The sequence below is a fragment of the Haematobia irritans genome, chromosome 4 (assembly GCF_050003625.1).
Source record: "Haematobia irritans isolate KBUSLIRL chromosome 4, ASM5000362v1, whole genome shotgun sequence".
In the NCBI taxonomy this organism is placed as follows: domain Eukaryota; kingdom Metazoa; phylum Arthropoda; class Insecta; order Diptera; family Muscidae; genus Haematobia; species Haematobia irritans.
Window position 1 is genome coordinate 889,264 of NC_134400.1, and position 24,689 is coordinate 913,952.

Here is a 24,689-nt window from a genome sequence, read left to right on the forward strand (position 1 = left end):
TAGCATCGCGACGGTGCGGGATAAGTTTCGATAAATGGCGATGATGTCATAATTTCCCTCAAAAAAAACACACCCGCACCCATGCTCGTCTCTCCCTTTCACTCTGAGGGTATGTACATAGTTACGCTATCACAATAACATCTTTACTATTCGCAAAATGGTATTGAATTTCACATTTCTTTATTACACTTCAGGGGTAATTCACTTATGCATACGCTCGCAAAACGAGATATGCTATAATATACAAAGCTTTTAAAGGAAACTTCATTTTGCATGTCTAATACCAGTTAGACAACTTAACAGACATGGTCGGGTTCCCAATAAAATTGATGCGGTATTTATGTAAGGAGAAAAACAATTTTTGGAATTTTTAAGAGTTTTTTTTCAAATTTGGACATAGGGGTGAGTAAGAGTTGGTGTTGAAGAGTGAATTATTTCGAATTTCATTTAGATAAATATTTCCCATCTAAGGTTATTGAATTTTTGTAAAAAACCAAGATATGTTATTTTCACTTATTGTTTGATTTAAGGGTATATTTATACTCTAGAATTTTTTGGGATTTTTTTAAAAACTACAAACTCATGGTATTTTGCTGTTTGTAGTTTTGCACTCAAAAAAAAGTGAACTCCCTATTTCACTAAAGCCAATTTAACTTTATTTTAGTTCAAAGAATTATTATGTTTGGAGAATGTTTTCTTTACTCTAATAATTCTTTGTGTACGTTAGTTAAATTAATTAACCCAAGGAAAAAAATATACTCAAATGAAGCATAAAGATTATCTAAATTCGTATCTTCCTTAAAATAGTTCACAATTTCTTTAAATTTGTAAACTTTACCAAAAATGCGTCCATCATGAACTTCGTATGTCAATAAAGACATTCTTGCAATTTTGATCTCCAAGTTTTTCCTTCAAACTACAAAATTTTCTTTAACAATTGAAAAAACTTAGTTATGTCTAATAAATTTTCTTGAATTTGTCGAAAAATATTTACTTATTTTTATGACATCGGCGTGGTGCCGTTTGTAATACTGTTTAGTTAAAATTTTCTACAAATATTAAACGATTTCTAAAATCAACCGAAAGTTTTCTTCATGGTGGGTTCACTGTTTTTTCAGTGTGTGGATTTTAAAACCAAATTCAACATAAAGCAGATTACTTGGTATAAAATCAGGTTTATAATTACAAGTTAGTTAATACATTTTCTGCAAAACGAAATTTTAGGCCTACGAATTTTTCTTTTATTGTTTCCCCAAAAAATGCCGTTAGGGACAAACGTAAATAAAGATTTCGAATATGTACGATGGATCTTTCATTCAAAAAAAGTGAACCCTTTATGGTACTAAAGCCAATTTAACTTTATTCTAGTTCATGGAATTATTATGTTTTGACAAATTTTCCTTGACTTTAATAATTTTTTGCGTACGTTAGTTAAATTAACTAACAAGGGGAAACATTATACAAAAATGAAGCATAAATATTTACTAAATTCCTGTCTCCCACAAAATAGAATTTCTTCAAATTTGTAAATTTTACCAACCTTGAACTTCGTATGGCACAAAAGATATTCTTGCAATTTTAAACTCTAATTTTTTCCTTCAAACTACGAAATTTTCTTTAACTAGTAAAAACCAAAAATAGTTATGTCTAACAAATTCGCTTGAAATTGTCGAAAAATATCTACATTTTTTAAATCGGCTCGATTGTAATACAGTTTAGGTATAGTTTTCTAAAATTATAAGTATCTCATATATATATATATATTTTTGAAATATTACATTTGATCCAACTTTCAACTTCTATTTTTTTTGTATGCTAATACTTCATCCTAAAAAACGTTTATCGAAAATTTGCAGAAATGCATTCAAAATATTATATAGTCATAATTATGTGATGTGGTAATAGAATTTATTCTTCATAATGATTAATCAACCCTCGTACGACATCCTATCGAAATATTTTATCGAACTGTCTAGTTAGTAGATGTATGTTTTGTTTTGTCTGCCATATACACCCTATATCCATATAAGCGTAATCGGAAACTATTTCTATGTGTGTGTATGTGTACGCATTTTGTGCGTGTGTAGGGAAACATTCTCCTCTTATGAGCTTCTATTTTTGGTTTCATTAAAAAGTTTTGTCCTTTTTCAAATTTTGTTGAGAATTAGAGAGGTTCAGGCAGTGTTTACCTTAACATATGGCTTATGTAAAGTTTTCTTCATGAAAGATAACCATCAGCCATGGAATAACATTGTGGGCTTGGAATCATGGAAATATTCAGATTCACAATGGGTGGAACCAGTGATCGGTTTATAAATAAGTAAACCCAGAAATCACACTATAACGGGCTAAATTGAAATCATAGCAATAATCGTTCTCGGCTTGTATATTAATGGGCATAAAGGAAAACTAAGTATAATATTTCAGACAAATCGTATTCGAAATACTACCTATATGCTATATACCACCAACTACAGCTTCTTGATATTTATGTGTAATATAAAGTACTTGGAAGGGTCGCCGCTTAAACTTTCTAACAAGTGCTCTCGTAATGAAAAACAAGTCGAAAGTTCTGCAAGGCCGAATCTTATATACCCTCCACCTAAAATCTTCCATCCCCAATCAAATTACTTGGCTTAACTTGATTTCCACACACGGACATCACTAAATCGTCTCGAAATCTCAGAAAATATCAATAGGGTTACAAATTTTCAAGTGCTTCTTTGAGATTCTTCTCTTGTAAAGTTTCACACAAAGAACTTACTTAGACTACCACATTTTTGATATAGTTGTGGAGGTTTTCTTTACCTTACCCCCTCAAGACTACATCCTGCGTCCTATTTATTCAGCTAATCATGTGCACTATATCCTCAGGAAAACAAAAAAGGACAAAGTTTTTGTGTTCTTTACACCAAAGGACAACAAATACAAAATTTACCATAGATGCGACTCTTATGCATGTTAACCAACATATATGGATGTTCATGTGTGTGGGCGTGCTCTAAGGAAAGTCTTTGTATGGCTCATATAGCTGAAATGTTGCGATAACCTCACCCAAACTCACCTAATGTACCTGTATCCAAAACCGAAGATACTGTATCTCCAGATAGGTCATTTTTGACTGAAGTTTTGTTACTTGTTATCCTAGCGTTAAATTTGTTTTGCACAAGTTTTTGTGATGTCTGGATGTAGCTGCGATGCTTTCCATGACATTGGTGTTGCTACTTTGTCTTAATGTGTCCCTGGGATACGCGTAAAATATTTATCTTTAGTTTGGCTTTTAATACAGATTAGTTTCTTGTTAACTTTTGGGTCATTGCAGGGAGAGCTTCGTGGGTGGCCATCACGCCCTTTCGAGCTTTGGGAGACACACACAAATTAAAATCATAACAATGATGCCGAAATTGAAACAGCAAACATTGGCTGGGTCTTTTTAAGCCCCCCCCCATCCTGGATGACTTTAAACATAATTTGCCTCTCTGCGAAACCAACCATTACTTGCAAATGGTTTCATGCGTTCCTTACACACAAAAAATTTTTTCTCTGTTTCAATCACCAAATTAATTGATCCAATTAATTTTTTAATTGAAATGTCTTCAATCACGAAAATGATAGTATCAATCACAGTTTTAATTGGGCATAGAAAAAATTCTTGATTAAAAAATTAATTGATTTTTTCAGCAAAATTCAATTAATTTTTTAATTGATTCAATTAAAAATTTAATTGATGTTGATTGCAAAACGCAATTAATTTATTAATTAAAAAAGGTAACTATTTTTAATTACTTAGTTAGATTGGCTTAGAGTTTTTATTTGGATTAACAAATGATTGTTTGAAATACATTTTTAATTAAAAAAGTAAAAAAAAATCAGTACTTTTTTTAACTGAATTAGTCTTCCGAATTTGATTAAAAAGTTAATTGTATCAATTAATTTTTTAATTAAACATTTTAAAATTTTCAATCATTGACTTAATTAACTTAAGGTTTCTATCATGATTAAAAAGTTAATTGTATCAATTAATTTATTAATTGAAAAAATGTTCAACATTAATTAACTTTTTAATTGGAAATATTTTGGTGATATTTTTTTCTGTGTACCTCTTCCTCCCTTCCCCAATACAACAGGCATTTCTTAATGAGACTTTAAAGAATGAAAATTGTTAAAGAACTTTAATTACTATGTTCACAGTTTACAGAGGGCGCAGTAAAGTTTCTGGTTTATATCCTCAACTATTCTTGCTGATAAAAGTGAAAGTTTTATCTATTTCGAATTTGGTTCTTGAGTAGTTCGATATCTGGAACACGAAGAAAGTATGCAACGCCATAATCGGCTACAAAATTATGTTTTATCACGTTTTCTCTTTTTGAAAGGAGGTGTGTGTGTGAGGGTGATAGAATTTCTGATGGTTGACTTTGAACTGAAACGTTCTGTCGCCTATTTCTATGACACAATAGTGGCATTAGCCATGAAGCGACAGAGTTGCCTATGACAACGATGACTACGGATGATGGCTATGACGATGTTGCTGCTGGTGGGGGGAATGTTGTTGTACTTCGTGTTCGCATTGTCATAACTACAACATCCTCTTTCTCGTTTCTTGGTAGAAGTCAACAATCAACCGCAACTAGCAAGTGAAGATTTCGAAGGACTTGTATCCACTTGATGACTTTGTCGCTTGTTACTGTTGGTAGTGGCATTCATTGCTGTGTTAACAGGACTCGGGTTTCCTTTTCTCATGCAGCTTCGTAATACTTTTTTACTTTCAAAATCCACTTCAAGAAAATCCATAACTATTCCAAATGATGAGGAATTTCGTAACGCAGCAGGTGTTTTCCTACCAGCTTCATTTGCAATGGGATGACTCGGTTCCCTCCCTGCCATCGAGGTTTAAATGCAAAGTGTTAGTAAATTTTTTTCATTACGGATGGTACCTAATTACGTGGAATATATCTATCACTTTCCAATCCCATCCTGGATATCGTTTGTACTTAAGTATAGCCTTTATCCATGATAAAACTACTGAGGTAATAAATAGTACCTCTAGTACCTGGAGTACAACGTCCAAATAAATCGAACTGCCAGACACATTTCGATTATAGTTGGCCCTGTGTTCTTTTTATTTCGTTCAACTTTCAAGGCACAATGCAAAGGATCCGAAAACGAAGTACTTCCGTCCTATGACAAGCCCATGTACATTTCATTGGAGATGATCCAAGTTTGCACTAGTTCCGGATCATAAGTTTGAGATCGAAACTACTTTTTTGGAAGATCTTTTTGTGGCTCTATTCTCCTATAAATTTCTTTTTGTGTATTATAAGAACGAATTATATATCAAATTTAAATTCTAATCTAATTTAATTATATTAAATAGTTTTTTTTTGGTCAGATCTTTTAGTATCTTTAGAAGTTCCAATAAAATATTGCCAGGTAATAATGTTTCTTCGAGCTCCTTCACAAACACCCAAAAAAAAATCGCTTCTGTAACATATACCCCAAACACATTTTGCTTCAAGCATATTGTTCAAACATATTATCTTTCACGTTAGGGCATACACTGGTAGAAAAAAATTTTAATAACATTTTCTTTGTGTGGTTTTTTTTTTAAGACGCCAATGGGTTAACATACTTCCATTATTTTACTTGCAGCATACTGTATAGGTCTCTCTTTCTAAACACATATATGTTTATAGACTATTTCTAAATTAATATATGTTTGCATCTAAGCATATTATATTTACAAACAGTTTATGTCCCAAACATAATATGTTCTAACATATTAACATATATGTCCCAAACATGTTATGCTAGTTTATGAACATTATATACTTGCACTTAAAAATATTGTGTTAAAAAAATTTGAGTTCCAAACATATAATTTTTACACCCAAACATATGAAAAACAGTATTTTTCGTCCGTGTAGGTACAAGATAATGCAAGGTGGTGAGCGAAAGCAATGCGATGTCCAAAAGAATGATGCCACTTTGATCTTTTCTCGACAGAGCGAGATAATTTGTGTGAGTTTCAGATTTTTAAATAATCGGAGAATTTGCTCCATAGGACATCCTGTCTGGCTTTAATTATAGACACTATGTGTCTATTGTTGATAAGTTGATGGATAAGAAAAGGGATTGATTACTTGCTGATTTTGCGGGTTTATTTGTAAACTTATTACCAAAAATATTACCATTCATGTTGCTATGTGGGTTATAAAGGATTACAGATCAAATGATGATTATGTGGCTGGAAGTTTCCATGCGTATTGAAAAAAATGTTTCAAATCTATTCAGAAGTAATGTGTATTGAAAATGAAATTAATTAAATATTCGTTAAGTATTAACATTTGCAAGAAGTCCTTCCCTACGATATTTTTGGTCTTCTATCGCCGATTACTCTGGCCGCATACTTTTCACCTGTTATACTTTTCAAACTTCCTTTTTTGCTTTACATTGAGTGAATTTCTTTAGCTTTTAAACCCGCAAAATAAATGCATCAGTTATCCGGAGGAAAAGTGAGGTCTTTTGGAAACTGTGTTCCGCAGCTAAAGTGCTTCCGTTGTCCCAATGTACTCTATTGCTGTTTGTGATTATGATGATGAGGCGGCGACAATTTGTCAGCTACAACTGGTGTGAGAAAGCTGACAGCGGCTTGGTCTTGTGACTTCGAATAAATGCATTCTCTCATTGTGGCTGGAGTATGCTTTTGATTCACCACCAGAAAACTTGTCACATGCGTCATTACACTGTCAGGTGGAGCGTGTTTGGGGGACCGTAACTTGTGACAAAGGCTTTTTAAGCCAGAACCAGAAACCATTGTTGTCAGCATGCCAGCAAGAAGTTCATTGCCAATGCTGAGTACTAACCCATAATTTTGATGTATGTACGAATGGTACTTCTTGGTTGGGGGTATTTATGCCACTACATCACTCTGCGACTATCCTGATAGCTATACGCTTTCGCTCTATTTTGTTGAGTTGAGTTCATTTTTCATTTGGTCGGTCTTAATGATAGGAACTTTGCCAAATGAAAAAAAACTCATTTTGATGAAAAAACAAACCAAATGGCAAAACAAGAAATTGCAATATATTTAATGGATTTTCAATACGCCCCAGGAACGATGGCATACTCTTCGTGGTCTCCATTTAGTTGGCATGCGATTAGATTACTGTGCAGCTAGCTGAGGGGTACAAGGCCGCCGCCACTGATGTGTGCAGTTCGCAAGTTGTTAGCAATAGGGTGCTGACCGTGTGTGTGCAGGGCCCATGCCCGCCTTTATTTGCTCTGCCTGCTTTTCCAAAAACAAAGTAAAACCTTTTAAAATTTTCATGAAATGAATGAGTGTCCATACATATTTTCAGCTTTATTATTATGACGGCTTTTAAAAGCAACAACAAAAACAATAACTACATTCCAAAAACCATCCAAATTTTTTGTTCTCCGCCCCCAAAACAAAGAATATTCCTTTGCCACAAAACAAATAAGAACAATGGAAAATAACCATACATATTAAAAAAAACACCCATTTTGCAAAAAAAAAAAACGTCAACGAAACAAAATGTTATCAACTTTTACTGCGAAAAAGCGTGGAAATAGTAAAGACTGCCAATATTCAACAAAAAGTAAGACAATGCAAAAGAGAACAATAAAAAAACATGATGGTAAACTGTGTTTTTTTATTTTAATGGCTAATACTATAAGGGAGTTCCCTTACTGTTAGGGATTAATTGGGAAATTTTGGGATGTATAGGGAATTATGGACCTCAATTTAATTAACCCCATTAATGTAATGTGTTTAAATTTTAGAAAACTCCCAAGCGAGTCCTATTTTGCATCGAGGTTCCTAAAGAATCTGGTGTTAAATTGAAAATTTCATAGTCATACATTATATGTCGATCGAATCGATTGATAGTGAACATATAATGTTAGGTCCAAACAAGTGTTAAGCTGAACTAATAAAATTCCTTGAAATTTTTCTGAGCGATTAATTGACATTTGATGTTGGCAAAAATCGATTTTTAAATCAATTAAATATTGACATTGGGACTTTTTTCATGGATGTAAGGTGTAACAGTATTTATAAACTCAGTAAGTACTGCAGAAAGCCATAATTCTGAGACAAATATATTGTATGTTTCTGTGGAAACGTTAACTTTTACTCTAATAGTAATAATTATGGGGAACTGCAAGGAGCCTTTCGACACATCCTACGAAAGAAATACCACCAATGCTGAATTAGTTTTTATTCATTTATTAAGAAAAAATTACCGAACGATTACATCTAATACGATCACTATATAATGGAATTTATTTATTTTTTGTTTCAAATTACATGTCAAAATCCTTCATTAATTCATCAACAGCTTTATTGAATTCTTCGTTTTGCTCCTCATCTTCAAAGTTTCGGTTATTCCAGTTGTTGTTGTTATTATTCTTATTTTCTTTGGCATTGTTGCCATTGTTATTGGTTTTCTTTCCGGAATTTTGTGGTTTGTAAGGAGTGTATCCTACATAGCGATGACCTTCAATGCGTACATTCACCTTTGACGAGGCATCGGTACCTTCCAACCATGTCTTCTTTCTCAATTCGACACCGGTACGTGAGATACAAGTGTTCGTGCGAACTAGGACCTTAGGATTTTTGGGGTCCTTTTGTTTGGTAACTACACAACGTTCCGCACTCGAGGGGCAAATCATTTTATCGCATTGGAATTTAGCTGTAAATTTTGTCATGAACATTTTGTAGAAAATTCGTCAGATCATGGATCTGTGTTTCAAACTTACCATCGGAGATTTCAACGTTGAGACGTCCAATGGCAAAAGGATTGAAGGCATAGGAAGAGCTCAAGTAGCTAACAACCAAAAGAACTGTCAGAGTTTTGATAGCCATTGCAGGAGGGATCAGCTTTGTTATTCTGATGTAATTATCTCAATATCTCGGAAAGAAATGATTGACCATTTAGTAATAGATCCAACATTTATATATGATCAGATACAATAGAGTGAAAATATGGTTTATTCAATGGGCTTTGTTCCCACATCTGGTATTTGTTGTGTCTCTAAAACACTAGTTATTGTTCGTGACAAAGTAAACAATAAAAAAAGATATGACGAAAGCCTAAGGTCTGACAATACCAAATTAAATAACCTTTTACCATTCCCCAGCCTTATACTTACATTTTGCATACAATTTGTTCAACAAGGAGGTTAGCTACAGTCGGGTGTAGTCACCTATATGATAACCTAATCTAAACGTTCTGATAATGGTGATATTAGCTATATTTTCGAGTATTGCTGGAAAATTTGGAATTTCGCGCTAAAATTTAAAGGATTGTGAAAATCGACCGATATATGTGTCAAAAAGTATCCGTACAATATGTTTTGTACAAAATATTTTCCATAACGCTTTACTGCCGAAAACCAAATCCACCTGGTTTGTGTCTCGTCTAATAAAATTTACAATTAATCTTCACGTACATAGATTTGGTTGCTCACTTCCAAGAATTATTTTAGTTCTTGCCACCTTTTTCTGTAATACAAATAATGTTGAAGAAATTATTCAATTTTATACATTTTTTAAATTTTACCTTTCGCCTGGACGGAGAATCGAATCGAATTTACGTATTTATATTTACACTATATTAAATTTTTATAATGATACTTCGAAATGTGGGTTATTAAAGATTTACAGTCAGAAACAGTGGTTGATATAAATTAAATGGACTGAGCTTTTGGATAAAATATTATATTTTTATTGCAAAAATAACAATTTTGTAACCAAAAACTGTTTTTGGTATAAAAGTTTGAAATTTTGGAAGGAATTCAAAAGAACGTGGAGTCGAGTATAAAGATACATAAATAATTTTATAGTATACACATAAATTTATTTTGTCGTGAACCATTTTTACTAGCATTTAATACCATTTTAAATGCATTTAAAACTTATCGTGTTTTGTACTTAATTTCTTTTTTACCTTTAAGGCCGGTATTAAGTTGGTATTAGTGCTCTAAAATTAGGGCTGTTTTCATTTTGCACTGGATACAACATTTGTATGGGCTATCCAGAACATCGTTGCACTGGTGTTCTATCCAGAACATCTCATCAGTGCAAGTCGCGCCGATCTTGCCAGATTGTGTTTTGATAAAGTGACGCTTCATCGATTCACAATAGCACTTTATTGTGACTAATTTAAAAAACATGAAATTCAAAGTGGTATAGTATCACAAATAATCGCAGCAGTAAATATTTATTACTAATTGAACCATTTCATACATTAAAAATGCAAGATTTCACTTCTTTTCTGTGATTGTTTTTGAACAGCTGATGACAGTGTTGCATATTTTTGGAGATGTCCTGGATAAACGAGTACTCTGTTTTCTTTTAGTCCTTCAAAAAAAAAAAAAAATTTTTTGGCTTATTTTTCTTTAATAATTCATTTTAAAGAAAATAAACTTTTTCATTTTACTATCCCAACTCTAAAAAGAGTATAGTGCCCTTTCGTTATTTTTATGAAGATCCCTTTGTAATTTTTGTATATTTTCCACCGTTTTTTTATTTCCTTTGCCTGAATATTTTGACTTACTCCTCGTACGTTCCGATTTCTTTTAACGAACCAAGAAAAACATTGTGCCAATAATACCAAAATGATAAACAAAACACATGTCCACACATACATAAAATGCTGCTCTCAAGGCTGTCATGCTGTTTGTTTTTTAAAATGTCTATTCTCTTGGTTCCGAATGTATATTCTCTTTACTCCGAATACTCATTCTAATATTCAAATTAAATAATATTTAGACTTAAGCATATCAAATTTTTGGCCTTATGTAAAAAACAGTTTTCCGAAACAACATACAAGCGGTTTCACAGAAATTGCTCTCTTTTGATTCTCTCGCTGTGTTATGTTGATATCTTTCGTCAACCCTCCCGGTTTCCATCTCTATATCTCTATACCCTCTCTCTGTCGCTCTCTGAATAAAATATCACAACATATTTTACATTCACACATATTATATTTGTGAAACATTCATGCCCCAAACATAATATATTCTAACATATTAACATATGAGTCATAAAACATTAAGTGTTAGTTTAGGAACATTTCATGTTTGCACTTAAATATATTGGGTTTAAAAATTGTGCCCGAAACACATTTTGTTTATATCTGCACTATTCCGTGTTTAGTTCAATGACAAGAGACCTTTTTATAGCCGAGTCCGAGTGACATTAAACCATCCTGTATTGATATCAAGCAATCATAAAAATAGGAAGGTTTGAAACTCTCAGAAATGTCACCAGCATTACTGCGAGGGAATAAAGCACCGCTTGTTAGTGTTCAATAGCCAATGGGATTGAACCCAGGACAATTTGTGTGCAAGGCAGGCATTTTATCCATAGCATCAACGTGGAAGAAAATAAACCAGAATAATATATAGCAAGCGATTCAGCGATTGTCCCTAGTCTATTTTATTTGCTTTTAAATAATTTTTTAAACGTTATAATTTTTTAAAGTTATTTCTTTTAAAAAACATTTCACTTGATTCCAGCTGATTGAAAAACAAATCGAATATGCTTCTAGCTGATTGAAAAACAAATCGAATATGCTGTATATTTTATTTTTATTTATTTGCATTCATTGCACAACATCTAGAGCGATTAAGCCTTACAAGGAAATCTACTCCATATTATTAGTTGAAATCCTTGCTTAGTTCTTCGACAGCTCTGTTAAAGGCGTCAGTGTCCTCCTTACTACTAGCATTTGCAGCATCCCAGTCGTTTACGAAAGATAGTGGTTTATATTTGCCTTCATAGCGAGATCCTTCAACGCGTACATTTACCTTTGGCTTGCCAAAAGTGCCTTTATACCATGTCTTTTTGTCCAATACCGCACCAGTGGCTGAGAGGCAGACGTTTGTGTGAGCTACGATTCTCTCATTTCTGGGATCCTTTTCCAAGGTAACAATGCAATGTTCGGCATTTGCAGGACAAACGATCTTGTCGCATTTGAATTCCTCTGTGATGGCAAAGAAATTCGATATAATTAAATAATTAGTCTTAGAGGATCAGAGTTATACTTACTATCGGTGATGTCAATGTTAACACGTCCAACAGAGAAAGCACTGAGAGCATAGGAAGCGTTGAAATAACTAACAATCAGAAGAATTGCCAATGTTTTGATAGCCATTATGAGGGATCAGCTTTCGGATTCTGTTAGGTACGGGAAGACTAAATCACTTGAGATGTCTCGAGAGAAATGGTTGACCATCCAGCCAAGCTCTAACATTTATATAGGGTCGTTAACAATGGAATGGAAACTACATTGTATTGAATAAGCTTTGTTCTAACATCTGGCACTAGACTTTCAGGAAAACCATTGTAAATTCACTACATATTTCATTTTCAATGAAGTGAGGCTTACATTTGTGCTCTGATACATGCTCTCGGTTATTTTCTTTGCTACTTTGTATTGGATTGTTCGTTTGACGTCATTCTTAGAAATTATAGAAATTACTATCAAAATCCATTGTAACTCCGCATTCTAAATCGATATTCGGAAGAAGATTAATCGATATTATTGCTCGATATTAAAAGAATATTAAACATAGTATTTCATAATGATGGACTTAAATTGTGGCAAGTTCAATATTTATTTATACCCAGGGACAGTGTTACCGTTGTGCGACTTTAGTCGCATTTTGTAACCTTTCTGAAGTCATGCGACTTTTTAAAATATACAAAATGTGCGACTTTAGTTGCACTGATGTGGCTAATTTGAAGCAATTTTTATAAATATGAATTCTTCGCCGGGCGCCTTACGTGGGAGCCACCATTGTGCAATGATCAGTTTCGACCAAACAGCAAAATGTGGTTCAGCGGTGGATGCTGAGAAAGGAATTCATTTAATATTAAACTACCCAAAGATGCACTCATTAATAATCACGTTTAGTATCACAATGGACAACTAACCTACGATACCTAATCTACACGGTGTTCTGGTTTGTTCAGCCGTTGTTTTATTGCATACCATTTCAACAACTAGGTTAGGTTAGGTTAGGTGGCAGCCCGATGTATCAGGCTCACTTAGACTATTCAGTCCATTGTGATACCACATTGGTGAACTTCTCTCTTATTACTGAGTGCTGCCCGATTCCATGTTAAGCTCAATGACAAGGGACCTCCTTTTTATAGCCGAGTCCGAACGGCGTTCCACATTGCAGTGAAACCACTTAGAGAAGCTTTGAAACCCTCAGAAATGTCACCAGCATTACTGAGGTGGGATAATCCACCGCTGAAAAATTTTTTGGTGTTCGGTCGAAGCAGGAATCGAACCCACGACCTTGTGTATGCAAGGTGGGCATGCTAACCATTGCACCAAGGTGGCTCCCAACTAGATCCGTTCTAGTACCAAATAATTTTTGGTAATCATCACAAATTTTTACTGGAAGTCGTTCGTTTACTCCAAAAAGCCAGCAAAAGAGAGCCAGAGATAGATCAAATGTGACATTTGAGAAATAGAGAAGTTGCAATTTTTTGCCAGTAAAAACTTGCAAGAGTTTATCATAAACAAATCATACGTGCATTATATTTCACAGAGTGAATTAGAAGTGTAGTATAAAAAATAATATTTTTATAATTTTAATTGATTTAAAAGCTTTAAATTGGTACTGGACATTTCTGCTAATTTTAGCAATAAGAAAAAATCAATTTTAACTCTCTTGCAAGTTTTATCATCATGCGATGATAAGCACACCTTAGACCGGTCCTCGAGAAACAGTCCAGGAAAACATTTTAAGAACATATTTCATTTTGAGCATGCGAACCGTTACTTGAAGGCAAAAAAATTGCAATATGTAAGAAGTATATGTGCAAACCCTACGAGAAATGGGCAAACCCCAGGAGCTGGTTTGTTGGGATCAATCGTAGTGCAGTATGGAAGCAACCGGTCAATTTAAAATCAGGTGCTTCATTGACGCGATAAATATACACTTGACGACATGAATGGTATTGAATAGAACAATAGAACAGTATTGTACAACGTTTTACGAACTTGTTTCATTTTGAATATGCGAACCAAATAAAAAAAAAATATATCACCAGAAAGGACAAAAGTTGTTCAATATGTTGAACAGTAGATTATTTTTATAATTATATTTATAGAATTATATTTATATAATTTAATAATACACCTAACGAAAAAAATACTTTCCTCCGGCACGAAATTTTATACAAGTGAATTTCTTCTTTGTTATAAGGTAACACCGAATTTATGAAAACTTAAATTCCAATATTAATAGAAATGTTAAAGACAAAATAAGAACTGTCATTGATAAGTAGTGCCAAAGCAGACAAACTCAATCGAATAATATTCCTCATTCATACCCAAAAGCATTCATTCTCGTACCAAAAACCATAATCAGCCGATCTTACGAACAACTAATAAATGGACTGTCGGAAGGACGGACAACTAAGCCTTTTATAAACCATGTCAGATGGTTTATAAAAGCTGTCTACACTCAGAGAAGGAATTGAGTGTAGACCGGATAATGTTACTATTTCGCGAAGAACAGCAAATGCTTGCTTAGGTGCATATTTTCTAAAAGAATAACATGTTACATGTTCGCCGTGAAAATATTCCTTCTCTTTGCGTGTAGGACAAATGCAAATAGCATGTGGACAAATGATATAGGATTTGGTTTGATAATTTAGGACCCATTCCAGATTATCACATTCATGAATATAATGTTACGCTAAAATAGCAAGAAAATCCTCCTGAAACATTACACTGCATGAGATATATTGTAATTGGGTGTAATTTGATTTCAGCACACAACTTTTTAGAGTGGTGTTACATATTGTGGCACGTCCTTTAGAGACGTTGCCCGTTTGTAGCGATGCCATCGGTAGCTAAGTGGATTGACAGTGACAGTCATATCAATTAGCCCAATAATACTTTATTGTGAATCAGGACCGATATATGGTCCTAGCTAAAAACATTGTATGGCCTTATGAAAACTTTATGTTCTCTATATAAATGCATATAATATTCAATGTGATTAAAAAAACATCATCTTATGCTGATTTTTTTTATTTATTTATTTGCATTCATTGCACAATGACAACATATTAAGCGATCGCTTCACAAAAGAATTTATTCCATTTTAAAAGTCTAAACTCTTGCTAAGTTCTTCGACAGCTCTATTGAATGCATCATTGTCCTCCTTAGCAGTTTTTCCGGCATCAATTTTTCCGGCATCCCAGTTGTTTGCTAAAACTTGAGGTGTGAATTTTCCTTCATAGCGATAGGCATCAATGTGTACATTAACCTTTTGCTTTTTAAAGGTGCTTTCGTACCATGTCTTCTTTTCCAACACTGAACCGGTGCGTGAGAGACAGAGGTTGGTGTGAGCCAGGATTCTAGGATTTCTGGGATCTTTTTCCGTGCTAACTACACAACGTTCGGTATCAGCGGGACAAGAGATCTTGTCGCATTTGAATTGTTCTGTGTTGTGAGAAAATTACAATGGAAAGTGGTAGTTAAGCAGCTGAATTGCGATCAGGTATTTGGTGTATACTCACTATCGGTGACGTCTACACTAAGACCTCCTGCGCCAAAAGGATTGAAACCATAGGCATAGCTCAAACAGCTAACAACCAAAAGAACTGTCAAGATTTTGATAGCCATTATGAGGAATTGTGTTAGGTATCACTTGGGATGTCTCGAGAGAAATGGTTGATCATGTAGCAAAAGCGCAAACATTTATATTGAGTCCATAACAATTGAATGAAAATACATTGTGTTGAATATGCTTTGTTCCCACATCTGGTACTAGATTTTCCGAAAAGCTGTTATAATTTCACCATCAGCTACACTCATTTCCATTTCGTTCAATTGGTGCTTTGGATTATTCGATTGACGTCATTCTTAAGTTAAGCCATTGAAGTCACTTTATTAAAATTAGGGAATATAGTATAGAGTAAAGTTATCGATGTTTCTTCAACAAGGATTGGGTTATTCAAAATATAAAACTTTGTAGAATGGAATACACAGAATTGTCCACAAACAGACGGACCGACATACATTTCAGATTTATAACTATTTTAATTTTTCAAACCCAATACCTTTAGTTTTAGGATCCAAAAAAAAAAAAAAAAAACATCTGACCAGTTTTCAATGTGATGGAGTAAATTTTGCGATCAATAACAGGCCGAAGGCTAGACCGATTTAGGTCAGCCTATAATATGCGGATTTTTGGATTGATTCAGTTTTGTGCTGATCAACATTATTTTATTTATTTACACGCAGAGAAGGAATATGATCACCATCTGCTAATTTGGTTGTCAATTAGCAAACATTTGTTCATTAATAAGCTCGTACCTCAAGAAAAAAATATTTGCGAATTTAAAAAGAGGTTTTTATACATGTGACTTTTTTAAAAAATTTCAACTAAAATGTTGAAAGTTTTTATTAAATCTGTTGTAGTACATGTCGAATAGAATATTTCTGGAAGTCAAATCTTAGAATTGCAAAAACACAACAGATGAGAAAATTTTTAAATTGAAAAGTTGCCTGTGGGCAACTTTGGGCAATTGTGGTAGTAAAATTACATATTTTTGAACATAAGACCTACAGAAAAAAGGTTTAAAAAACAATGATTTTGAACAAATTATGAACTTCGCCCGAATGGGCGTGGCGACCCGAAATTTTGGCTAGACGCTTCTTAAATGACTTCAACATGATTAAAAGTAAAAAAAAAATGTTAGCGATACCTATAAAAATTCGGGGTCGAAAGGGTTAATGAATGACACATGAGGTAAAAAGAAATGATTTTTTGCTACGAAATTAAAAGCATAAGTAAAAAGTGCATTATGTTATCCTGATTTTATATGTGAGTAAACAGTTATACTATGTAATAGATATATATGTAATAAAAAACAATTTTGCACAAATTTCGTATATCAATACAGAGTTTGGTGGTTTCAATGTATCATATGGTCCAACGATCATAACTGGTTATTTTACATTATTATAAACCTTTATGAGTTCTGTCTCCTAACTTCAAGCCATTTTCACGTAGCTCCGTTAGGGTAGATGTTTCGTATTTCAAATACTTTGTTTTACATGCAACAAAGTTTAAAATTTTTTTGAGATTCTACAGTGTTGCTTAGCAAACCAATATTTGGTTACTGCAAGCGTTATGTAAATTCCATTCATCTCCAATAACAGCTAGGCGATTGGTAATTGTCAGTGTAACTATACTCTCATTGTCTTTGTTTACGTAGCCTGTTCTATTTTTTGCTGACGCAAAACTAAAGATTGGTGAGTGTAGACTTATTTACTATCAAATATTGACAATTGTCAACTGTAAATAAAGCCACACAATTCCTAGAATGAAGCGAATGAATTGATGGTGAATCTATAGTTGTTTGCTCTATTTGCAATGACTGTAAACCCCATTGATCATGGGAGGCGAGGAAGAGGTAAATTTGTTTATCCTTTGTTAGAGATCGTTTAAAAGTGAGCTGATCATTTGGGTTGATATCCATTTATCACAGAGCCATTGTGAAGAATATAGTGCATAAAAAAAGAAATTCAAATATGGCTGTTAGGGCATTGACCACTATTTTCTTAATTAGCTTCTTGTGCACAGTCTATGGCAACTTGCCTGTTCCAATTGGACGTGCCAATATCGAGATTACAGATAGTATGTACACGCAATTAAAACTCTAATCGTATCCACATAATAATAATCCTTATAATTTTCTTGGTTATAAATTTTGAATTCCACTGATTAGAGCGTTTCCAATGTGATCGTATTGAATGTCCTCTGGAAACTGAACGCTGTGTGGTGACTAAAGAAAAGCACCCAAAATCTAACTGGATGCTGGTGAATACCAATATTTGCTATGCCAAGGATGGTCGTGTATTGAAGAAAGCTGAGCGTCAACAATCTATTGATCCCAAAGTCTATGTAAGTGTCCGTCTTGAAGGAACCCGCAATGCTGGAAGTAGTTCTTTCAATGCTGGAAATGATTCCAACGAGGACGAAAATGATGCTTTCAACAGAGCTGTTGATGAGCTTAGCAAGGATTTCGATTTGGCTATGTAAAGATAATAACTAATATATACATATTTTTTAATGTTTTCTAAATCCTAATTCAATTTACAATATGAAATAATATCATTGCCATGTGAAACAGTTAAATGAAATAAAAAAATATTTGGTAGGAAACAGGACAAATATTGTTATGTTTTAGTTGTTTTGGCTAGATGGATAGATAAAGAGACACAAATTACAATGAAACTGATATGAATATGCGGAGGTTTTATCTTCATTGGTTTCTAATGAGACGACGATTGTCCTTACGCAATGAACTATACCGTAACGCAATGTCAATGGATCTATTGCTGGATAGACGGACGGAAAGTTTTTGCATGATGTACTTAGTGTACGATCGTTACATGTTGGCTATAGGACCATATACACATATTCCAAATTTCAGAAAAATCGATATAAAATCGTGGATAGATCTAAGATTTACTTCATTGTAACTCTATCTATAATTGTGTTGTAGATGTAAAATTTTGCGCGGCTGTTTTTGTCTCTAAGCTCTGACAAACCTTCATGTAAACACCCAAAAGATAATTCTTCCCCCCCCTCCCCCCCACAAATGAAATTTTAGAAAAATATTGTTTCCCATTTGCTTTTCACTGTAAGGAATTTTTTTCTGGAAGAAAAGTACATACTTTTTGTGATAAACGTTGATTCTCTTACAGAATGTAAAAACAATTTCATAAAGACAAACAATCTAGAAGAAAAGATATAATTATATAAATTTTTTAAAATTTATCTTTCGCCTGGACAGAGAATCGAAGCGCGGACCGCTGTTTTTTAAGCCAAAACATTATCCATTGGGCTACGTAGCATTGTCATCAACAGACAATTATCGCCATTAACGCATACAATCGAGCCGTTAGCATAGTTTTGGGCGCCCACGAACCAATGTAAAGAAACTTTATTTAATAGAAACGTACTTTTAAGTGGCCAAAATACACGAAATGGACTGCGATTTGGGAACAAATTTTATTTCTTGTATTGCTAAAACCAATTTTTTTGATGATGAAAAAACTTTTTTGTTTTTTTTTTCTCAGTGTATGACCGTCGCGGTATATCTAGAATTTCGTTAAAATTTTTGTTATTTTGTTAGTGAATAAAAGAAAAAAACGTGCTACCGTTTCTATTCGGGATTTTTCGTCATTGCCATCCCTATCAGTAATCAGATGGTTGTAACGTGAAATGTTTATATATTGGCATGAGAGTAAACACACCTAAATAAAGTGAAAAATCATCAAAAAATAAAAAAGTGGAGAAACATAGTTGAGATGTGCAGTACCAAAGTACAGTATATTTCGACCAACATCAAGAAGAACAATGAACTTAAAATTGCGGCATACTGAAGAGGACCAAGTTTTCACAGCCCATAATGAACAAATGGTGTCCACTTACATACATACCTTAGAGACGGACACAGCTAACTATATAACTTCGTTTATCCAAAAGTGACCATTGATGTTACCGAACCATTAAAAAAGTAATGAATGGGAAGAGATGCATTAAAAGTTTAATAATTTTGTATGTTTGTTGCTGTTTTGTGGTTGAATTGGAATGCTATACAAAAAATTGAATTTTTCCAATTATAATTTTCAAATTATATAAAAGCATTTCTCCGTAATATTTGTATAGCTTAGGGGTTTGCACCAATTAAATATTAACCATAAAAATGAAAAACCAGTCGTAAAAAGATACTTGCTAAAGCTACATCTAGTTCTTGTGTCCGCGACTGGACTGTCATAATATATATTTACCATGATATTTATGGTGTAGGGTACATATTATTCGGCTTGGCCAAATGTTCGTCCATACACTGAAAGAATAGTTTTCTGAGGAAATTTTAGACAATCGAAGTTTTCTTTTGAGGCTAAAAAATATTAAAATAAAAATATTAAATACTAAAAAATATTAAAAATATTAAAAATATTAAAGCAATTTCATTTCTTCGTCGTGCTTAATGCCCAAAAATACTGTCTTTGTTGTTATACTCCAGTTTGCATTTTTTTGTTTGATGCCATTGAATGAAATGTAATTCTCTATTTTAATCTCTTTTTGAATATGTCTTAGTTTTAATACCATTTAATACCAATATTCTATGTTTCGAGCAATCGTTTCTCAGGCTAGAACTGTATTTAGACAAATTCAACAGCCATTCAAAGAAATCTCATTTACTTTCACAGAATCTTTAACAGATTCGGGAGATTACTCTTTTGAAACATTCTTATTTTAATTGATTAAAATGTATTTTCTATGGATTAGAAGTATATGGCTTCTTCTCTTGTTAAGGTCATAATATGTAAGCTCTAAAATGTAATAAAGCCTAAATTCATAGCTAGTATTGAGTATGTGAAGGGAGATTTACTGCATCAGCAAATGTCTATTGCATTTTATACTGTGAAGATCTGATTTCACCAGGCCGTTATTACCATGAAATTTCATTTGATTCCAATACTTTTTCACCCCCAAAAAATGTTTACTTGTTATTCTTAATCTTTTGTTAATTTGTGGTTGACCCCTTTAGATGCTTAAAAGGACCATGATTAAAACAGGACTTTATTTCAATAGCATTGCAATGTGGTAATGTGCTTTAAAAAGCCCTATCTGTTTTGTATACAGGGTCATTGGAATCATAGAACGGAAGCTTTTGCTGAATGTTTTTTATCTCTCTAATGTTATTTTATTCGATTCGTATCCTTTTCCCTTTCAGATAGACGTATGACCATTCACTTTGGACTTTACTTTGGGCACTGACCCACATTTTTCTTTTTTTTGTTGTTAACAAAACCTTCAACATTCAGTTGATGGCCCCGGAGAATTAGGATGAGAGGCAAGAAGAAAAAAGAAATACTGAAAAGTATTTTTAATATTCACTTTTCAGTCAGAAAATGCAAATGGGAGTGGATAAATTTGCCTGCAGCAATAAATTGCAATGACTATGAGAGCACAAAATGTTGGAGCACATGAAGAGGCATGATGTATGAACATATTGCTCCACAATCTATGAATGTATGCTCATGCACCAATATCCAGACATTTATGTGCCAAATGAAATTAAAAAATGAAATGCCACAAGAAAATTGGTATTTCAATAATATCGTAAAAAAATCAGTTTATGTTCAATGGCTAGAGAACAATTTCCGTTTTTTTATTGTTATTCGGATAATTATGCTGTTTACAAAAATAGTGCGTGAATTTCAAAACATCAGACAATCATACACAGAAAAAAATATCACCAAAATTTTTCCAATTACAAGTTTGATTGATATTTAAAAAAATATTCAATTAAAAATTGTCGTGCTTCAATCACAATTCAAATAAAAATCAATTACAAAAATTAATTGTATTAATAACTTTTTTAATTGGAACAATTAATTGTTTAATTACCTCTGGTGATTGATAATTGATTCAAAAATTTTTTTAATTGAAATAAAAATCAATCACACAAATTAATAGTATCAATTAATTGTTTAATTTGATCAATTAATTTTGTAATTGACTGTCAATTCATTTTTAATTGATACTATCATTTCCGTAATTGAAGACAAAAAATATTTTTTCTGTGCAAGTTGAGTTTATTAGACCAACTTACCGGAACAGCAATGAATGTTGTTTTAGTTAAATGTGAAAAATCTGAAGATCGCATCGGACCGATATTAACCATGTTCAGAATATCCCCAATCAAAGAAAAAATGCTTTGTAATTTTTTGACAAACGAAATTCCCTATTGCTGCAAGGCATTTTCTGTAGGAGAAAATAATCTTGACTCTATGTTAACGAAAAACTCCAATAAAGTGAACCCCCCTATATGGCACTAAAGCCTATTTAGTTTTGAGAAAGTTTATTTGACCTTTATATTTTTTGCGTTCTTTAGTTAAATGAAAAAGGGAAAATTTTATACACAAATGAAGCATAAAGATTTACTAAATTCATATTCGTGTCTCCCACAAAATATTTCAGAAATTATTAAAATTTTTAAATTTTACCAATAATGCGTCCATCTTGAACTTCGTATGGCACTATAGGCATTTTTCTATAGGTCCACGGACCGTGGAGAAGGACCTTCTCATTTAGAACAGAATATTTTAATAGCTAATGGTCTGTCTAAAATTTAGTTCCGCAGGAAAGTATATTTTCTTTGGGTGTATAAATGCAGAATTTTACAATTTCCGTTTTTTATTGTTATTCGGATAATTATGCTGTTTACAAAAATAGTGCGTGAATTTCAAAACATCAGACAATCATACACAGAAAAAAATATCACCAAAATTTTTCCAATTACAAGTTTGATTGATATTTAAAAAAATATTCAATTAAAAATTGTATTGCTTCAATCACAATTCAAATAAAAATCAATTACAAAAATTAATTGTATTAATAACTTTTTTAATTGGAACAATTAATTGTTTAATTACCTCTGGTGATTGATAATTGATTCAAAAATTTTTTTAATTGAAATAAAAATCAATCACACAAATTAATAGTATCAATTAATTGTTTAATTTGATCAATTAATTTTGTAATTGACTGTCAATTCATTTTTAATTGATACTATCATTTCCGTAATTGAAGACAAAAAATATTTTTTCTGTGTAAGTTGAGTTTATTAGACCAACTTACCGGAACAGCAATGAATGTTGTTTTAGTTAAATGTGAAAAATCTGAAGATCGCATCGGACCGATATTAACCATGTTCCGAATATCCCCAATCAAAGAAAAAATGCTTTGTAATTTTTTGACAAACGAAATTCCCTATTGCTGCAAGGCATTTTCTGTAGGAGAAAATAATCTTGACTCTATGTTAACGAAAAACTCCAATAAAGTGAACCCCCCTATATGGCACTAAAGCCTATTTAGTTTTGAGAAAGTTTATTTGACCTTTATATTTTTTGCGTTCTTTAGTTAAATGAAAAAGGGAAAATTTTATACACAAATGAAGCATAAAGATTTACTAAATTCGTATTCGTGTCTCCCACAAAATATTTCAGAAATTATTAAAATTTTTAAATTTTACCAATAATGCGTCCATCTTGAACTTCGTATGGCACTATAGGCATTTTTCTATAGGTCCACGGTCCTTCTCATTTAGAACAGAATATTTTAATAGCTAATGGTCTGTCTAAAATTTAGTTCCGCAGGAAAGTATATTTTCTTTGGGTGTATAAATGCAGAATTTTACCCCATATAGGTATGTTTGTTTTAAAAAGTACTTCAGAAACATGTTCTGATCGTCTTGAGCTTCCATAGGGTGCATTCTCTATTAAATTCGCTTAAAATTCCGTAGATAAAGTTTGTGTTTGTTTTTTTTATAACCGAACTGATTAGGGTTTCCTACCATTTTGTGTCCACCAATTTTTGTAGAAACTTCAGCATACATCGCTGAATTAAACGTTATGCGCTCCTTATTGGAGAGAACTTTAGATAAGGCCAGGTCCAGATTTAGTTTTTCTATTCACACACTATATAATTTACAAGGCGACTTTATGTTCGTCGTTTATTTGTAACTCTTTTGTTTTTTTTTTATTGTAATTTACAATAAAATTGCATAATTTTTTGATTAAATATTAGTATGTATTGTGTATAAATTAATAAGAGATATTATGTGCGAAATGTTTGATTAGTCCAAATGCTTTTTGCTAATGCGAATTTTGTTGTATTTTCGGAAAATATTGGGTGGTTATGATGTCCTTAAGTGACCGTGATGTTGTTCTTTTCATTGTTCATAATCATAACAATCTGCTGGCACATTAACACTTCACAAGAGCATGCTGATGCCTTCCTTTCATTCCTTCATTTAGCCATTCATCCATGCATGCATACATCCTTTTCTTGGGATCGGTCTCGGTTATCCTTTGAATAGACTCTTATGAATGGATGTGGGTATGGATATAACTCTTTATGTTTCTTTATATTTGAGCGACCCTTTGTAATCATCGTCATTATCGTGGTTTTCTAGTAGTCCCATCATCAGCAGTCAGTACGTATACGCTATTGGAGGGCTTGTCTGTCTGTGTGTGTGGGTGGTGTTTACAGCACACAAATAGAAAAAGCATACGCACAGGCACACACATACACACCCATGTATATCATCGGTATCAGTGTCATCATTTTCATCGTTATTATATACATTTTATCATATCATCAGCTTAATTTGCAGCTCACACATCCCCATGCATACACGGACACACAAATAGTAGTGAATGCATAGACCTGTTAGTGTGATACACGTTCATTTGGTATTTGAAGAGTCGTTATTAAAAAAATGAGAGAAAAACGAAAAAAATACACATTACATTATGCGATAATGTGTTTGTGTTTGCATATCCTTTTTTATGCTCTGTGTGCCAACCAAAGCGGTCCTCGCTTTTAGTAAAAAAGGAAGCAGATCAACATACCAACGCATTGGAGGAGTGAGCCATTGGGTCGTTAGAGATGAAAGGAAGTGAAAAAAAAAAACAAACTGGTGTCCATATTGTGGCCACTGGAAAATGATGACAATTTTTTGGTTTTGCTGGCTCGCTGAATGGCTGCTAGTGATATAGCCAACCAACCATCCGGCCAAGAGTGTGAAATAGCGTTAACGA

The 24,689-nt window shown here is 32.9% G+C and overlaps 4 protein-coding genes across 4 annotated transcripts; 1 reads left to right on the top strand and 3 right to left on the bottom strand.

Annotated features, from left to right (window-relative positions):
* Positions 1–8,232: 8,232 nt before the first annotated feature.
* On the bottom strand, positions 8,233–8,957 carry LOC142234310 (uncharacterized). The gene is made up of 2 exons (XM_075305411.1): positions 8,782–8,957; positions 8,233–8,714 (listed from the first exon to the last, which is right to left on the bottom strand). The coding sequence occupies exons 1-2, from the start codon at positions 8,885–8,887 to the stop codon at positions 8,326–8,328; spliced, it is 495 nt and encodes a 164-aa protein (XP_075161526.1). The 5' UTR covers positions 8,888–8,957; the 3' UTR covers positions 8,233–8,325.
* Positions 8,958–11,597: 2,640 nt separating this feature from the next.
* Positions 11,598–12,266, bottom strand: LOC142234403 (uncharacterized). The gene is made up of 2 exons (XM_075305529.1): positions 12,077–12,266; positions 11,598–12,011 (listed from the first exon to the last, which is right to left on the bottom strand). The coding sequence occupies exons 1-2, from the start codon at positions 12,180–12,182 to the stop codon at positions 11,686–11,688; spliced, it is 432 nt and encodes a 143-aa protein (XP_075161644.1). The 5' UTR covers positions 12,183–12,266; the 3' UTR covers positions 11,598–11,685.
* A 2,801-nt stretch (positions 12,267–15,067) lies between these two features.
* Positions 15,068–15,743, bottom strand: LOC142234557 (uncharacterized). Its single transcript, XM_075305718.1, has 2 exons — positions 15,575–15,743; positions 15,068–15,497 (listed from the first exon to the last, which is right to left on the bottom strand). The coding sequence occupies exons 1-2, from the start codon at positions 15,678–15,680 to the stop codon at positions 15,157–15,159; spliced, it is 447 nt and encodes a 148-aa protein (XP_075161833.1). The 5' UTR covers positions 15,681–15,743; the 3' UTR covers positions 15,068–15,156.
* A 1,779-nt stretch (positions 15,744–17,522) lies between these two features.
* LOC142234669 (uncharacterized) lies at positions 17,523–18,237 on the top strand. The gene is made up of 2 exons (XM_075305843.1): positions 17,523–17,700; positions 17,792–18,237. Exons 1-2 carry the CDS (start codon positions 17,595–17,597, stop codon positions 18,103–18,105), a joined length of 420 nt encoding a protein of 139 aa, XP_075161958.1. The 5' UTR covers positions 17,523–17,594; the 3' UTR covers positions 18,106–18,237.
* The last annotated feature ends 6,452 nt before the right edge of the window (positions 18,238–24,689 follow it).

Bases quoted from the DNA above. Each gene is read 5' to 3' on its own strand.
- LOC142234310 (XM_075305411.1), bottom strand. From the start codon at position 8,887: ATGGCTATCAAAACTCTGACAGTTCTTTTGGTTGTTAGCTACTTGAGC. The intron at 8,715-8,781 runs GTAAGTTTGAAA...CAAAATTTACAG, and splicing joins CAACGTTGAAATCTCCGATG to CTAAATTCCAATGCGATAAA.
- LOC142234403 (XM_075305529.1), bottom strand. From the start codon at position 12,182: ATGGCTATCAAAACATTGGCAATTCTTCTGATTGTTAGTTATTTCAAC. The intron at 12,012-12,076 runs GTAAGTATAACT...TTGCCATCACAG, and splicing joins TAACATTGACATCACCGATA to AGGAATTCAAATGCGACAAG.
- LOC142234557 (XM_075305718.1), bottom strand. From the start codon at position 15,680: ATGGCTATCAAAATCTTGACAGTTCTTTTGGTTGTTAGCTGTTTGAGC. The intron at 15,498-15,574 runs GTGAGTATACAC...CTCACAACACAG, and splicing joins TAGTGTAGACGTCACCGATA to AACAATTCAAATGCGACAAG.
- LOC142234669 (XM_075305843.1), top strand. From the start codon at position 17,595: ATGGCTGTTAGGGCATTGACCACTATTTTCTTAATTAGCTTCTTGTGC. The intron at 17,701-17,791 runs GTATGTACACGC...TCCACTGATTAG, and splicing joins CAATATCGAGATTACAGATA to AGCGTTTCCAATGTGATCGT.